General features: G+C 36.7%; 2 protein-coding genes and 1 long non-coding RNA gene across 3 annotated transcripts; 2 read left to right on the forward strand and 1 right to left on the reverse strand.

Moving 5' to 3' along the window:
* The first annotated feature begins 7,747 nt into the window (after positions 1-7,747).
* On the forward strand, positions 7,748-9,409 carry LOC149719848 (ATP-binding cassette sub-family C member 2-like). Its single transcript, XM_089864294.1, has 4 exons — positions 7,748-7,927; positions 8,028-8,552; positions 8,960-9,158; positions 9,329-9,409. Exons 2-3 carry the CDS (start codon positions 8,133-8,135, stop codon positions 9,140-9,142), a joined length of 603 nt encoding a protein of 200 aa, XP_089720420.1. The 5' UTR covers positions 7,748-7,927; positions 8,028-8,132; the 3' UTR covers positions 9,143-9,158; positions 9,329-9,409.
* Positions 9,410-11,718: 2,309 nt separating this feature from the next.
* LOC149719849 (uncharacterized) lies at positions 11,719-14,543 on the forward strand. The gene is made up of 2 exons (XM_089863222.1): positions 11,719-13,198; positions 13,262-14,543. Exons 1-2 carry the CDS (start codon positions 12,721-12,723, stop codon positions 14,449-14,451), a joined length of 1,668 nt encoding a protein of 555 aa, XP_089719348.1. The 5' UTR covers positions 11,719-12,720; the 3' UTR covers positions 14,452-14,543.
* Positions 14,544-15,734: 1,191 nt separating this feature from the next.
* LOC149719850 (uncharacterized) lies at positions 15,735-16,167 on the reverse strand. Its single transcript, XR_016376273.1, has 2 exons — positions 16,118-16,167; positions 15,735-16,043 (listed from the first exon to the last, which is right to left on the reverse strand). It is a non-coding gene; the product is annotated as an uncharacterized LOC149719850 (long non-coding RNA).
* Positions 16,168-16,707: the final 540 nt, after the last annotated feature.

Below are 16,707 nucleotides of genomic sequence, written 5' to 3' on the forward strand. Positions count from 1 at the left end.
TTCTAATCCTCTCTCTATTTTTTGCATTTTGCCCTCCCTCGATACTTTTTGGGTCTTGCCCTCCCTCGGCTTTGGCAATTGTCTCTTTTTCGCGCTTAATTTTATATAGTTCTCTGCGCCTAGCATTTAGTTTTGCTCGAACCTCAGAATACACAGTATCTCTTCCCTATTTATCACTAGCTTTCTCTTCCGTGCTACTCTCAAGATCATCTACATGGTCCCTTTTTTTGCGACCAGACATTTTTCTTTATGAGTTTATCACAAAGAAATATTTTCGAATATGGGATATATAAGAAATGAAAAAGTTGTATATCCTACTTGAAATCTTCAAAGATTAACCAATACTGTACCAGCCTTTCACTTTTAAAAGTAGAAAAACTATACGGTGTAACTTAACTCTCGTTTCATACACATAAATACTCAGTGACTGAAAATATACACCTTCGCATTGAAATTTCAGTCCAGAAATGAAGAGGATTTAGTTGCTGGCAGCAAAGAGAAAACATCCAACGTAAAAAACAGGAAGTGGTTAAAGGGAGGGTGAAATAGAAAATCGAGTTATTTTGTTTTTCAATTATTCTACAGATTATAAGACCAGTCTCCGTAGTGAAACGTCCAGGAAATATCTCCGAATGATTTTAAAATTAAAATTAGGTTGAGATTTATGGATTATATGAAATTAGGACCTGTGCCCAATCGCGTAACGCCCTGCTTTCTTGTTAACCAAATTTCCGTACCACACTTCATGCCGAATGAAATTTATCGCGAGATTTGATAAAATTTGAGCGCAATGTTATAATCGTGGCGGAGATGTAGAGCGTGCAACTGGAATATTGTTAACAGGAAGGCAGGGCGTTATGCGAATGTTTAGAGGTCCTTATTTTAAACTAGCCTAAAAAGGTCCTTATTTCAAACTGGCTTAAAAATCTGAACCTAATTTGAATTTTAAAATCATTGGGAGGTATTTCCAGAATGTTTTTCCACTTCACCCTCCCTTTAACATTCCAACGCAAGCAAACCTTATCTCCTTTTAGATAAGCCTCGACTCTCTGCATGATTTTTTTTGGGCGAAAAGCTAACGAAGACAAAAGATATATAGTAGTGTCATCCCATGTTAACTTGCCAAAAGCCCTAATACAGGCAGAGAAGGGTAGCAGAGCGGAGCCTCCGTCAGTCAGGGCCGGAGCCCGCTAGTCCTGAGCTAGGGTGTAGTGTAACGGCCGGCTACTTCACTCGCCGTATAGGCGCTAAAAGCCGCACGTCTCCATACTCTCCAACCCTCTATGCCTTTAGGGTGTCCTATTGTCATCTTAGCTGGGGTGGTCCTCGTGACCCTGACCTCCCGGACTAGGATGCCATTAGGCACTAATTTCAGTTTCCAAGAATCTACCTAAATTTATGGCTTGATGACTTGGCGGAGAGATGTTAAGAAACTCTCTCCGAATGGTTCTATGACAGGGTTGACTTGGGGGATTCTGTTGTTCCGAATAATAATATATCAGTTCTATTTCTACCCTCAAAACGAAGTCACTTTTTTAATAGATCGAGCTCGTTAGGAAACATGAGAAGGCGGAAGAAATCAAAAACAAGCATCAAAAACAAGCTATGCTTTTCTATCCATTTAGTTTTTAAAAAATTTAGAGGTTATTAATGGTTATTTTAAGAATTAAATTCACAACTTTCAATTTAATGAAGTTTGGTGGGGTATTGAAGACTTCTTCGATCGTGGTCACTTATAAGTGCATTTTGTTCAAACAAGTTCCGGAGTATCCGACCCCACAAATAAGAGGGCTTCGCCCCCATCCTCGACTCTTGAGACATATTTGAATTAATCGCCAAAGCTACCAAAAGCTACCGAACGAGAACGAAACCCACGAGGAGCGCGGTAGGAAACGGGAAAAATCGTTATCTATTTAATTAGCACATAAATAAAAATAAATAAATATAAAAACCTAAAAGAAAAAAAAAAGAAAATAAATATAAAAACCTAAAAGAAAAAAAAAGAAAATAAATATAAAAACCTAAAAGAAAAAAAAAGAAAATAAATATAAAAACCTAAAATAAAAAAAATCAGAAGTGTCCGACCCAACAGTAAAAAAAAAAGTGTCCGACCCCACAGATAAAAATTCAAAGGTATCCGACCCCACAGATAGAGAGGTACACTCCCCCCATCCCCGACACTTTAGAAATAAACTTAACGATAGAAACTCGAATATTCTATCGAGTTTGTATGGTTCAGTGGTAGCGAGCCTTCCTTCTGCGCCAGCGACCCGGGTTCAATTCCCGGGTGCGACGTGAAAATTTTTCAATTAAAATAAAATCTCTAACAGAGCTCAGCTACCCCTGTTGGTGGGTTTGGGTACTATCGAGTTCCTTTTAAGCTAAAATATAACGATTAAGGCTCGTTTTCAATCAAGCAAGCTTTTTGCTTACGATTGAGGTGGCAAAAAAAGCGTATTTTCAATCAGCGCGCTATCGCGTGAGAAAAAAGCAAACTGCAAAACTACTAACCGTTTTCAAACTGGTCGCGCAAGCTTTTAAAGCGTGCGTTTACCGATATCACGTGATAGTGGGCGGGTAACAAAGCCTTTTCGGCCCTAAAACTATAAACAAATATGGCGGTCACCTCGAAAAGACGGAGTATGCTAAGCCTCGGTTCCGTAAGTTTGCTTTATGTCTCACCAATTTTTAACAGCGCCACCTTTTTTAGCTGCCTATCTTTCTATCCGGTGCATTTCTTTTATTATTTATTTTTTTCTGCCATTTTGATTAATAGTATAATTGTTACAAGTTATTCAATGTAAAATATAACACTAAAAATCTCCGAGTCGAACGGTCAACACACACTCAGAGGCATGAAAAATGGAGAATTTCTATTGGACACTAAACTGTGACGTCATCCTCCATCACGCTTCAAAGCAAAAAGTTAACGCAAATATCTACGGAGGATAGATATCTGCTTGAACTAACATTCAAGCAAAAGCGCGCCTATGAAAGCTTAAAGCTTTAGCCCAAGCGCGATTGAAAACGGCTAAATATTTTGCTTTTGAGTTTTGCTGTGATTTTTCAAAGCTTGCGTTTTTGATCAAAAAAGCTTGATTGAAAACGGGGCTTTACGATAGCGAAAACTCCGGCCACTACTGTTACTACTACGGCTCGGGTCAAACTAAGAGCCTCATCGTATACTACGATGTGGCTAAAAAGGACCTCGGTAAATTTTCAACACCGTGTGATACACAAAAAGTGAAAATTGGACTTGGGTTAAGCATTTAACAAAAGCACTTTCGTCCAATAAAGCCTTTTTGTTCAAAATCAGGTTAGGTTAGTAATATCAGATCCGTGCTAATTAATTAGTTAGCTAATTTAATTTCTAATTAATTAGCAACATTTACTAATTGAAAATGGTAATTGAATTTTAATTACCTTAGTGCTAATTGAGAAGTAATTCTAATTAATTAGTATGAATCGGAAGGGCAATTATCTAATTAAAATTTAATTAGATTTAGGATTAACTAATTAGCCAATTGGATTTTCAATTAATGTTTAACGCCAATTTGTTGTAAAAAAATCGAGGAATTAGCTCTTGATTCATCTATTTGAATATGAAAAAGCCTTATTATATCAATGAGGAAACCTTAGTGCTACTCTAAATTTTTCAGCTCCTCAAATATGAGAGAATACTAGTACTAGTAGAAAATTTCGTAGTTCGCAACTGTCCCATTTCGAAATTTCGATTGTTTTACCTACTCGAATTAATAGCAGTGCGCATGTATTTACTACTCAGGAGTCCATAATAGGAACTGTGGCAAGGAAATGAAGAAATGAGACAAATTTTAACATGACGGAAGGCTCGAGGCTTGTCTCATTTTTCGAGAATAATTCATGCCTTCCGTACCCGTTTTTCAATGGCATTAAAACATTAAGCTTTGCATTACCAAAGTACTAAATCCATGGGCACTTTTAAACTTTTATGTTTACTTATGGTTTCTTTTTTACCTTCATTAGAAAATAGTAATTCTAATAAATTAGTTTGATAAATAAATGTCTAATTTCTAATTGAATTGAATTAGTTTCTATGTCTAATTGCTAATTGGCTAATTAATTAGTTCATAAATATTTCCCTAATTGCTAATTTGCTAATTAATTAGCTCATAAATATTTCCCTAATTGCTAATTTTAATTCAATTAGTTGTCAGCTAATTAGCACAGCTCTGACTTGGGGTTATAATTACACAAGAACGAAACATCGACAGCCCTAAGCCTTTGGAGAATGAAAATCTAGCAGCAAAGAGAGTATAGGGGAGGAGTGGAAAGAGGGGCAAAACTTGTCACGCTTTTCTACCGCGCATCTTCAATGCGCAGTACCGAGGCATTTCCGTTTGAGGCATTAAATGGTATCGTAGGTGGCGCGACTGAGCCGGAAACTCCCTCGTACCACTAGTATAATTTAGGCGAGACATTGTAATTTAGCCTTGTGGAGCGGGGGAGCTTCCACTCCTCCCCTATACTCTCTTTGCTAGCAGACAAATGGGCCGATACCGCGGAGAACTTAAAGAACTATTTTTGCAGTAAATTGGTTAAAAGCTGTGTACTTGCGCAAAGTTTTCGCGGTTTTCTTGAGGTTGGTCGGACTCTCGTTACCAAAGCAGGCTCTAATGTCTCCCTTCTCTCTTATTCCCTTCTGGTAATATTTTATAAATCATTTAACATTGTTAAGCCTTTTCCAAAATATTGATGTTTATCTTCATTGACTTCTCAAATAATATGCCTTTTCCAAAAAGTTGCTGTTCGGTTAGGTTTGGTTTGGTTAGGAGGACGTCTCGTCCTCTTTGGGGCGGTTATACACTTCAAGTACAGTAAAACGGCTGGCTTAAAATATTTCATAATGAATATAAGATAAACAAAACGGCCCAAGGGCTCGTAATAGTAGCCATATCGTACGAGTGAATAGCCCCTCTATACCCTACCCTAATGACTGGATAACCCCTCTATACGTTACCCTAATGAGTGAATAGCGCTATCTTTTTCAATGCTTAAATGATTTACCGTGCATAAAATCAGAGTGAATAGCCCCTCGATTCCCTACTCTAAACAGTGATTAAATTATAACCGTATAAATTTACTTATGCTGTAATTCTAATATTCCGGCGAATCGAAGAACGGATAGTTTTTAGTGATAATCCCCTCGATGAGTTTACAACATAGACTTATGCCGATGCACACTTATCGCATCTTATAAATTTCTAACAAGGACTTATGCCCAGAAACTTTTGAAAGAGAAAGTTTAGTTATAGTGATTACGCATTTTAGTGATTATCCCCTCGAATTACCTTTAGCAATGCTAAAATGATCAAACGCATAACGCTCATTTAACACTATGTTAGCTCTATCTAAACCCACATTTGAATTAACCGCCAAAACGTTCCAGTCAAACATAACATAGATGACGATAGCACCGAACGAGAACGGAGCGCGGTAGGAAACGGGGAAAATCGTTATCTATGTAATTAGCACATACATAAAAAGAAAATAAATATAAAAACCCCAAACATACAAATTCATAAGTATCCGACCCCACAGATTAAGAGGTACCCCACCCCGCATCACCCCGACATTTTAGAGATAAAAATAAATGAAAAAAAAACTCGGGGTTTCTATCGAGTCTCTATGGTTCAGTGGTTAGAGTGTTTGTCTACTACGCCAGCGACTCGGGTTCGATTCCCGGGTCTGACCTGAAAAAATTTTAATTAAAATTAAATCTCTAACCGAGCCCAGTAACCCCTATGGGTGGGTTGTGGTAATATAAAGTTCCTTTTAAGCTAAAATCTGACGATAACGAAGCGACAACCCCGGCCACTACTACTACTACTACTACTACTACTACGGACGGCTCGGGTCAAACTAAGAGCCTATCGTATACTACGATATGGCTAAAAATAAATAAATATTAGCAATTGATTTTATTATGTCATATATTGCTGATTTATTACTATTTTGATCTTATAATCCTTAGTTCTAAAATAATAATTTAGAAAATGTTTGGATCTAGTGTTCATTTTACGTAGGCCGTAAATTGTTTTAAGTTAAATTAATTTAAATTCCATCGGGAAAAAAACCCGAAGTGCGGGTTTTTCGGTGCATAGGAATTGTCCCATTGGACAGCATCTTAAATCCGCCAAAGTGCGGGTTTTCGGTCGAATGTCGTTGGTTCGGTTGAATGGGATTCGGCGCAATGCTACTGAAGCGTTTAAATAAAGCTAAGATGACGTTCAACTGAAATTTTGTTTTCCAACGAGAAGCGGCACGTGTTTTTCTGAAAACAATGTCTCTTATTTCTCAGGAATTAAGTCAACCTAAGTATTTAAACCGACACCATTGAAATATTTCAAGATAAACCTAAAAAAATATCTTTAAAACTAAGCTTATAAACCCTTAAACATGATAGGAAGCTAAGCTTTTAAACCTTTAGTCATGTTTCAAACCTAAACATATAATCCTGAAACATGTTATACAACTAGGCATATAATCGTGTAAACACGTCTTGTTACTAAGCATTATAATATAATAACATGACATATACCACCTTAAACATGTTTAAATACTAGGTATAACAAGCGATCAACACATTTTGAAACTAAACATAAGGTACTGCAAATCTAAACACCATTCTTACTTAAACATGAGTTTTTTTAAACATGATAAAATATCTGTTGCATTGTCGTGTTTAGGCAAACACTTTTTTTCTGTGCTCATTTGGTAAAAGTAAGCTCCCTAATTAAGATACCATCAAGGGGAAATCAAAGGCCAAGGATTATGCTATGTTCACACTTGCACAGGAGTCGGTTGTCAACTCGTTTGCACAACTAGTTTTGAAATAGACTTTATTAATAGTTCGAAGCGATTTCAGCAGCCTCGGTTCACGCTTTGGTATTGCTTGCTAAGGCGCGGTGAAAATAACCTTACCGATTGACTGCACGTTACAGATATTGCAATTTTTCTTTAATTATTTCTATTTATTTAATCCTTAATCACTATTTAATTCAATCAACTGATTTTACTGTAAGTTTTTCTATTACATCTAAATTAATTGAAAAAATTACATATCTACGCTTTTTCAAGAACTATTCCATTTTCCGAAAACACATTATCAATGAAATTATTTTGAAGGGATTTAGTGTCGATGCTCAATAACTTGTAGTGCAAGTACCAGTACAAGTACAAGTACAAATACAAGCACCGGTACAAGTACAAGTACAAATACAAGCACCGGTACAAGTACAAATACAAGCACCGGTACAAGTACAAATACAAGCACCGGTACAATTATAATTACAAGCACCGGTACAAGTACAATTACAAGCACCGGTACAAGTACAATTACAAGTACCAGTATGGAATACCCCTGAAAACTAGAAACTAGCCTACAAAGCCGCTTCAAGTTGGTTCGCGAAGCAACTTCAAGAAATCAAGTTTGTAAGTAGCTTCTCAAGTATCAGTTTTGTTCACACTTAATTTTGGAAGCGTTTTGAATCGCTTCCTCATATAAGTGTGAACAAGGCTTTAGGTTCTTCTGGCTCTGAGTCCCAATTCCAACTCGTGCCACGTGACTACCGGTCGACCGCCCTTTTTGGTCTAAATTCGTATGTGTGAACCGAACTAAAATCTTGCCGTCGAAGGGCTGCGTAAAACTCACTTTTTTGACGCAGTGCTCAAGTTTTCGGTCGTCATTTTCGATCAAGTGGGAACCTAGCTTTAAGAAACAAACTCCATAATTGAACACCGTTTGCTAACTTATGAATTATGCTATTGCAATTTTTGTGGTAGGTTAAATATCAAAGTTGAGAGACCTCATCCTGCATCACAAGGAAAAGTCTCGGATAAAGATAAGGCAAAACTCATAACTAAAGAGACGCTCAAAGAAGGAAATGTATGCACTTTTTAATATGAGAGGCTAGTTTGAACTTTTCTTGAGAACCAAACCTCTCTACGCACATATTTCTTCGTCATAATGTATTGCGCATTTCCAGATATCCGTATCACAATACAAGCAATATTTCAAAGCCTACGGTATAACATGGTGTGCGATATACCAAGTATTACTCACCAGTGTTGTAGTCCTTAATTTTACGTCAATGTATTGGATTTCTTTGTGGTGCGCGGACTCCAAGGAAGATTTTAAAGCAAACCCAGACTTAAAGGCAACCCGTATTGCGGTCTTAGTCGTTCTTGGACTAAGCCAAGCCATTGTGGCATTTCGGAACGTAATCATGAACATCGTTCGCTGTCTACGAGCTGCAAATTGTCTACATGGGAAAATGCTCGAAAGTGTATCTCGTTCTCCCATGTCCTTCTTCGACACGACTCCCGTTGGAAGGATACTCAATCGTTTCTCCCAAGATATTGACGCCCTCGACCAGCAACTACCTCCAATGCTGTCTTCCACCAATTGGGGATTAATATTTTTAGTGGTTTACCCGTTAGGAATTGGGATATATTTACCATTGTTCATAATTCCCTGCATTATTGTTGTCGTCGGATACCTTTTACCTCAGGTAGGAACTACATTTCAGTCTCATGTCATAAGTTGTTATACAGTAACACTGTCAATTGTTAATTTTCGTTTTTAAACCTTGAATTCGAATCGAGTGAGAGATAGACACTTTTGATCCAAATTCGGTAGTTTTGAAAAATAGAGCAATAAACATAGCCAATATTTCCAAAACTTAACAGACATTTTATAAAGTGACGGGAAAGAGATCTTGTTATATCTTTTCCATCCAGCACTTTCTACCCGAAATTAAAATAATATACAAATCTTTGAAATATTGAACCACTTTAAGTGTTTTGGCACTAAAATATTTTATGGCAAAAAATGTAGAAAGTATGCACGCGGCGTGCTGGCGTGAACTCCTTTGGATTTTTTTCTAAAAATGAAGATTTTCAGACATACCTTTTGCAGCGTTTCTTGATGTCGAGCAATCGTCAATTCAAGCGGATCACAAGCTTGAGAAATTCCTTCTTGTTTTCGCACGTGGGAGGATCAGTTTCTGGCAGCACTGTCATCAGGGCGTGTGACGCCGAAGGGAATTTCGAAGGACACTTCCTAAAACTTATCGACGAATTAAGGCCGCTAATTACATGATGAACATGGCGCAAAGGTAATTTTGTAATTGCGTCATTTTTCAATTGCATCTTGCTCTTTTTGGAGCGGCAGTTTTTTTCAACATCTGCACTACCATTGGATTGAAAAGCTGTTTATGCAATGAAAAGCGACAATTCCAAGTCGCAACTCATTTTTCTAATTTAATCAAATGCAATTTATTTTCAGATGGCTGAGAGCACGCTACAATATCTTGGGAAATTGCTTGTTGTTTTGCACAGCAATTTTCATCATTTTGAGCAAAGGGTCTCTGTCAGCTGATTTTGTAGGATTGATCTTGGCTAATGCCGATCGGGTAAGCGCTACCAATGACGACGAAGCGAGTAAATCATAATCCGTTCCACAAGTTAAAATCTCACAATCATGCAAAGAATATCTCGAGATGGAATTGAATGCGACTGGGGTTTGCATGGGAGATTGATAGGCCTATGGTGAAGCGTAGAAAGTTTATACTGTTCAATAATGTTTGGTCTGAAGGATAGCTGAAAATATCGTGCATTTTTTCAAGAAAGCATGAAACTTGGTATAAAGTTAGTTTGAAGTATGTGAAGTCAATTAAAGATTGGAGGCATTCCCTATCTCTGTTGTCACAGCCGTGATAAGCCGTCAAAGTGCCCGTGAAATTCGAAACTCACCTAACATCATAGGTAGCACCCCTTAGATACGCCGCCATTGAGCTATAGAGAAAATAGGGTCGTGTATAAAGCCTGCTTGATCGAAAATTTTGGTTATGTGTACTTTTCGCGATATACCATTTTCCTTACATTCAAGTCGTTATCAGGTCTTATCCATGAAAGATATTTCATTCCTTATTCTAATTGGCTAGTAAAAATTTCCCCTGAATTCAACCGTTACTTATTTTCTGGCGCTTTTCCGTCTCATCGAAGGGGTGCGCGGTCAGATCATCATAGACGGAGTGGAGATGGAGCGATTGGGAATGTCTGATTTGAGATCCCGGCTGACCATTATCCCACAAGAGCCCGTCCTCTTTCGGGCACGCTCAGACTCAACCTACACAAAAAATAGTGTTTAGAAACTAAACACTTGCCTAAACACGACAATGCAACAGATATTTTATCATGTTTAAAAACACTCATGTTTAAGCAAGAATGGTATTTAGGTTTGCAACACCTTATGTTTAGGTTCAAAATGTGTTGATCGCTTGTCATATCTAGTATTTAAACATGTTTAAGGTGGTATATGTCATGTTATTATACTATAATGCTTAGTAACAAGACGTGTTTACACGATTTAATACCTAGTTCTATAACATGTTTTCAGGATTACATGTTTAGGTTTTAATCATGACAAAAGGTTTATAAGCTTAGCTTCCTATCGTGTTTAAGGGTTTAAAAGCTTAGTTTTAAAGATATTTGCAGGTTTATCTTGAAATATTTTGAATGGTGTTACGAAGTGCGTCGGTTTAAATACATAGGTTTAAATAATTCCTGCGAAATAAGTTACACTGTTTTCAGAAAAACCCGTGCCGCTTCTAGTGGGTAAACAGAACATTTCCATTGAACTTCTAACTAGCTTTATTTAAACACTTCAGTAGCATTGCGCCGAATACCATTCGACCGTAAAACCCTCACTTTGGCGGATTTACGATGCTGTCCAATGGGACAATCCCATTGCACCGAAAAACCCGCACTTTGGGTTTTTCCCGATGGAATGTAAATTAAATTAACTTAAAACAATTTCCGGCCTACGTAAAATGAACACTAGATCCAAACATTTTCTAACTTATTATTTTAGAACTAAGGATTATAAAAACGAAATAGTAATAAATCAGCAAAATATGACATAATAAAACCAATTGCTAATATTGGTTTATTTTTTATGTTATATTCTTTATGAAAATATTTTAAGCCATCCGTTTTACTTTACTTGAAGTGTATAACCGCCCTAAAGAGGAAGAGACGTAGTAACGTTTTGGAATAGGCATATTATTTGAGAAGTCAATGAAGATAAACATCAATATTTTGGAAAAGGCGTAACAATGTTAAATTATTTATAAAATATTACTAACCTAACCTGGATTTGAACAAAAAGGCTTTATTGGACGAAAGTGCTTCTGTTAAATGCTTAACCCAAGCCCAATTAATTCGACAAATAGCGTCGTTTGAATTGTAAATACCAAACCCGCGGTTGGGCTAAATTCATTAGAAACTTTGGCGGGATTCGGTCTAATGGAATTCTGCGCAATGGGTATATACCTATTTAAACAAATCTAGCCGACCTGTTGGAAATGTTGTTCTATTATTAAAGCCAAGAAAGCTTATTTATTCTTCATGTCTAGCCATCACTTTAAACATATATTTTGCTGAAAATTTGAGTAAAGGAAGTCCTTTTCTCAATATAAAATGAAAGTCATTGTGGCTTACATTATTAATATAGCCACAAGGTGTTAGATTATTCACCTTGTGGCAAAATATACCTCCACTTTTTAATTGCTTTTCTAAAATATAATTCTTCATAAAATAAAGACTTAAACAAGTTGGGAAAACCAAAATATTACCTCTCCGAGTTAAGAGGCCTACTACTACAAACTTATTTACCTAGATATGGAATTATTTCTCTTTTTTGAAGTAATTTACGAAATATTGAAGCAGTATTCCAAGCATAGCGAATATACAGTAAAGCAGACGACATTTTACATCCAATAAGGATAAATCTTGGACACATGGAAATCAGTCAATGGGGAAAAGATCAGGAAATGAAGTCTACGCTTCAGCTGTTTACCGTATATTCTGATAGCTACATTCACAACTGGTTTGCAGTGTAAACACTATCGTCTCGTCTCACCTCAACAATATTCTTAGTTTGCCAACATGAATGTTAACGTTAAATAACACCAAAGCTAAATTGTAGCTAGACGCACTAATAGTCAATGCGCACCACAAAGAGAATAAAAAGTCTGTAGCTACTACCCGTTTACCATTAGCCCTTTTACTATTCTAATTGCCACCATGATCTTTTCTTCTATTATAAAACCTTAACCTGATTATTTAATAGTGTATTTAACTTTCGGCTCACTCTGAACCGTTGATGTCTCTTCATTTCAGACACGAAAATCAAAGCCCAAAGTTTACTTCACCTCAGGCCTCAATTATTTACTCTTTGTTTCACTAAGCCTATTGCGGATGATACTTAATATACCCGCCGGAGTCTAGGTCTTAGTGTTCATCATGAAATCACTAAACCAAGGATTATTCTATATACAGATGTAGTATAGCTTAAGTAATATATAAACAGCCATTTCAAATAACAATATTAAAAAAAATCTTTGGAATATCAAAATGAAACAGAGCTTTACAGCTACAAAAGTACTAAATGCATCATAATAGGCCTTTCCTATAATGGGGGTAGTAAAACTGTACCAGTCCAGAAAGAACATATAATTTTGTTTAAAAATGGACTAGCAATATTTCACTATTTTGTGTTCCTTAAACTTTAATGTCTGGCAGCTCTGTTGCCAATAGTTTTTGGTTACTTTGCTTTGGTGTGTCTGGTCACTCTGGTGACGACTAACGGACTAAGGCTTAGGCTCATACGCGAAAATGCCGAACTGTATACCTTATTCCAAAGTTAGGAAAGGAGGAACCACATGTTGTGTTCCAAATTGTAAAAACAATACTACGGATAGAAATGGGGTTTCGTTTCATATATTCCCAAAAGACGAGTATCTACGCGAGGAATGGATTCGAAGAATCGCCTTTTTAAAGAACACGATTTCAGCTAAGCCTCGGCCCAATAAGGTGGGCAGTGATTCCCAGTGGTATCCTGCCAAGAGAGCTGTTGTTTGCGGTGTTCATTTTCGCAAAGATGGGAAAAAGCGGAAGGAGGACACTAACCCAATCTACATGGGCAAGTTTGTGTTTTCAATAAATGCAACAAAACCTATTATACTTATCGACGAGGGCCAACTACCAGAAGTGGCGGCGTATAAAACTGTTAGTTCAAAAACGATACCTGTTTCCGCTGATGCTCCTCAATTTACCACAATTCAAGCACATTCGTCAGGTCCGAATCTCTACAGCTAATTAAATAGTTATCAATTTTATTGTCAATTAATTTTATCTCTAATCCCAAAATGTTTAGATCACAACTACAGTAAAACAAAAGGGGAGGAAAATGTAACGTTGAAGCAAAATGAAAATAAACTGATTGTGAAGATTTCTAATCTAAATTTGAAAGTGGCTACTCTACTTGAGGAAAACGCTGCTTTGAAGGATAGGATACATGCCTTGGAAAAAGCCTTAGAAAAACAGTCCAAAAATGCATTTAATTTTGAAAATATTAGCGAAAATGAGAAGAAATTAGAATTTTACACTGGATTCACATCTAAAACCGAGCTCTTAGACCTTTATGAATACATAGAAAATGATCTTCCCACTCTAATTATTTATAATAATAACAAAAAGGATTACAAAGCCACGCCTAGAAGTGATACTACACCAGGTAGACCTATGGTTTTAGATTTCAAGAACCAATTATTTCTGGTATTATGCCGACTGAAAGTTGGACTTTTAGAGGCGGATTTATCGTACAGGTTTCAGATTTCTGTTTCATCTGTTAGTAACATATGGATTACTTGGGTTGACCTTCTGTACAAGCGGCTTACTCGAATGATCATTTGGCCCTCTAGGAGAATAGTTGACAAGTACATGCCTGAACCATTTCGCGCACTCTATCCTACTACACGAATCATCATAGATTGTACAGAACTGTTTATTGAAACTCCTATTGATTATGATACTCAAAGCGATACTTATTCGAACTACAAAAGCCACAACACAGCAAAAGGCTTGATCGGAATAACACCAAATGGTTTCGTGAGTTTCATATCAGACCTCACTCCAGGGCACGTGTCTGACAAAGAAATTACAAATAAAAGTGGCCTGTATAAGAAATTAGAGCCCGGTGATTCTGTGATGGCCGACAGAGGATTTTTAATTTCTGAAGAGCTGCAAGAAATTGGAGTGACCCTCAACATACCACCGTTTTTACAGAACCGGACACAGCTAACTGAAGATGAAGTTAAAAAAACTAGAGACATCGCAAACTTGAGAATACACGTAGAAAGAGTGATAAGAGAGTTAAAAACCAACCGTATCCTAAAATATACATTCCCTAACCGCATGCATGGACATTTAAATAAAATCTGGAAAATATGTTCCTATTTGGTCAATTTTAAAAAGGAACCTTTGCTAAATAGAAAATCTGCCGCAACAAGCAACGATGCTTCATTTGAAATTGAATCACAATCTTTAATAATGGAGGAACATTGAAGTGCTTAAAAGCTCATACATTTTGAAAATACTTTAAATGAAAATCATAAAGTTTAGGAACCATTAATTGTAAAAACATATCACTATTAAACTTAATTCTTTGGCAAATGAAATCATTTCCTGTGACTATAAAAAAATCACACCATTGAAATCCGGTCACACCAAGTTCGCCTTGTATTTGGAAATAGTAGTTGTGATTTTCTTTCAAGACAATGTCTCCATTCTTTTCTTTTTTCAAACATGGGGCTATTTTATGTTCGATAGCTTGGGAAATACTATAACCCTCCTTTTTAGCTTTAGAAAGTGTTTTGATCTCCAGCAAGCCAAATTCTTTTTCGTTTTTATCATAAACTATTTGGTCGGGAGAAGCACCTATCACAGGCAAGGAAGGATTAACGCACAACCCGACAATAAAACAGATCACAGCACTAGCTTTAAAATCTTTGTACATTGAGATTGCATTTGACTCATTTGCCAAACCTTCCTGGACATATGAATTGCCACTTAAATCACAGCCTTTTTTTATTGTATCAACATATTTTTCAGTAACCGCCTTTTTTCTTTTAATTACATCACCAAATTTGGATGCGGTTATTCGTTTAACTCTCTCGCTTTTCCACAGTTGAGAATTCGATTGCTCTCTGGTTTGGAGTTCTAGAGATTTAGCTTGGTTGAGCGTTAGAATACAATCATCAGGAAAGGGCTTGTCAAATTGATGATTTGGTATTTCATTAAAGGGAATATCCGGTTCAAGAGTGTTTTTAGGAACTTCATCCGATAACTTTTCAATGGCTTCTTCAACAGTTATTTCTTTTGGCTCTGGAAGGTATTCATTTTCTTCTAATATTTCTTGCCACAGTTTTCTTGATCTTTTCCCAAAGTTTTCTGCAACACGCATTAGTCTATTCTCCAAATCCTTATCGTCAGCTTGACGTTTTTCGTCATTGTCTAGCACTGGGAGGGATGAATATTTACACTCTAGCTTTGTTGACTGAGGCATTTCTTGGCTGTAATTTGGTTTGTGTTTAACAAATTTAAGGTTTGAAAATTTGAAGTTTTTAATATTGCTGTTCCCTTTCTTTAATCCCCATTTCTTTACACGTTCGGTACATGACTTGTCTTGTGGGATAAACAAATGCTTTTCCAGCTTTATCTCCCATAAATACCATAAAACTGCGCAGGTATGTTTGCATACGCCTCCGTTTCCACACGGACACTCACAATACCCATCTAAAATTGATCCGCTAGTTTTGTCTAATTTTAATTGGATTGAATATCTTTTGGCCAGCTTATAAGACGCAACAATTGCACTTTTCACAAAAATATAGGTTTTGTCTTTCCCTGGATCACAGAGGAACAGACCTGCTACTTTTCTTGCTTTATGCATACGATTTCCATCTTCAAGATGTTTCTACGCTTTATAGTTTGTGAAATAATTAACAACATCTGCTATGTTAAACTGTAAAGGCAAGCATTTCAACTGGTTGGTCCATGGTCCCTTGGGGAAATCCTTTAATGGAACTCCTGTTGATACTCTCTTTTTTAACGTTTTCTGAGGATTCTCTTTATCAAAATCTTCATAAACCTTGTTCCTGTTTATTTTTTATTTACTTTTAACACAACATAATTTGATAATAATAATAATAATAACCAAAGTAATAATTACCTTTTTGGTGGAGTATTTTCAGTGGATTTTAAAATATCCATGGTGGCATATCAACAACTTACAACAGTTAAAAAACCGAGGCCTAACTTTTAGGGCGTCTGCTAGACCTATAAGGTACAATTCGTTCAGTAATATAAATCGGTTACATAGGCAAGACGCACTGTCCACGTTCAATGTATGGCAGACCTGCTATAGGAAGAGTACAAGTTTCCAATTTTTGGCGAAAAACGTGGGGGATGGAAATATGGCGGATAGATGGAAAGGCCTATTACGAAAAATACTTCCACATATTCACTTTATATTATGGAAAAAGGGAATATTAAGGTTCTGTATGATTTCTTAACACATCAACAAAAGGCTAACTGCTAACGCGACACACTAGTGTAACAATTTTGGGCTATATATACGATTCGTTTCCATTATGATAGTAAGGAAAAAGTGCAATTGCGAAAACCTTTGGTGGCGATCCCACCTTAGGGAGGCCAGACGTTTCTCGTAACCCTAGCTGATCGCCGCGTATATCCTAAAACCAAACGATGATAATGGAGTAGAAGCGAATGAGACAGATTGGTGTCTATGTGGAATAGACG

Source organism: Phalangium opilio, unplaced genomic scaffold, assembly GCF_054372755.1.
Source record: "Phalangium opilio isolate 3A_F unplaced genomic scaffold, DU_Popi_V2 ptg000002l_1, whole genome shotgun sequence".
NCBI classification, from domain to species: Eukaryota; Metazoa; Arthropoda; class Arachnida; order Opiliones; family Phalangiidae; genus Phalangium; species Phalangium opilio.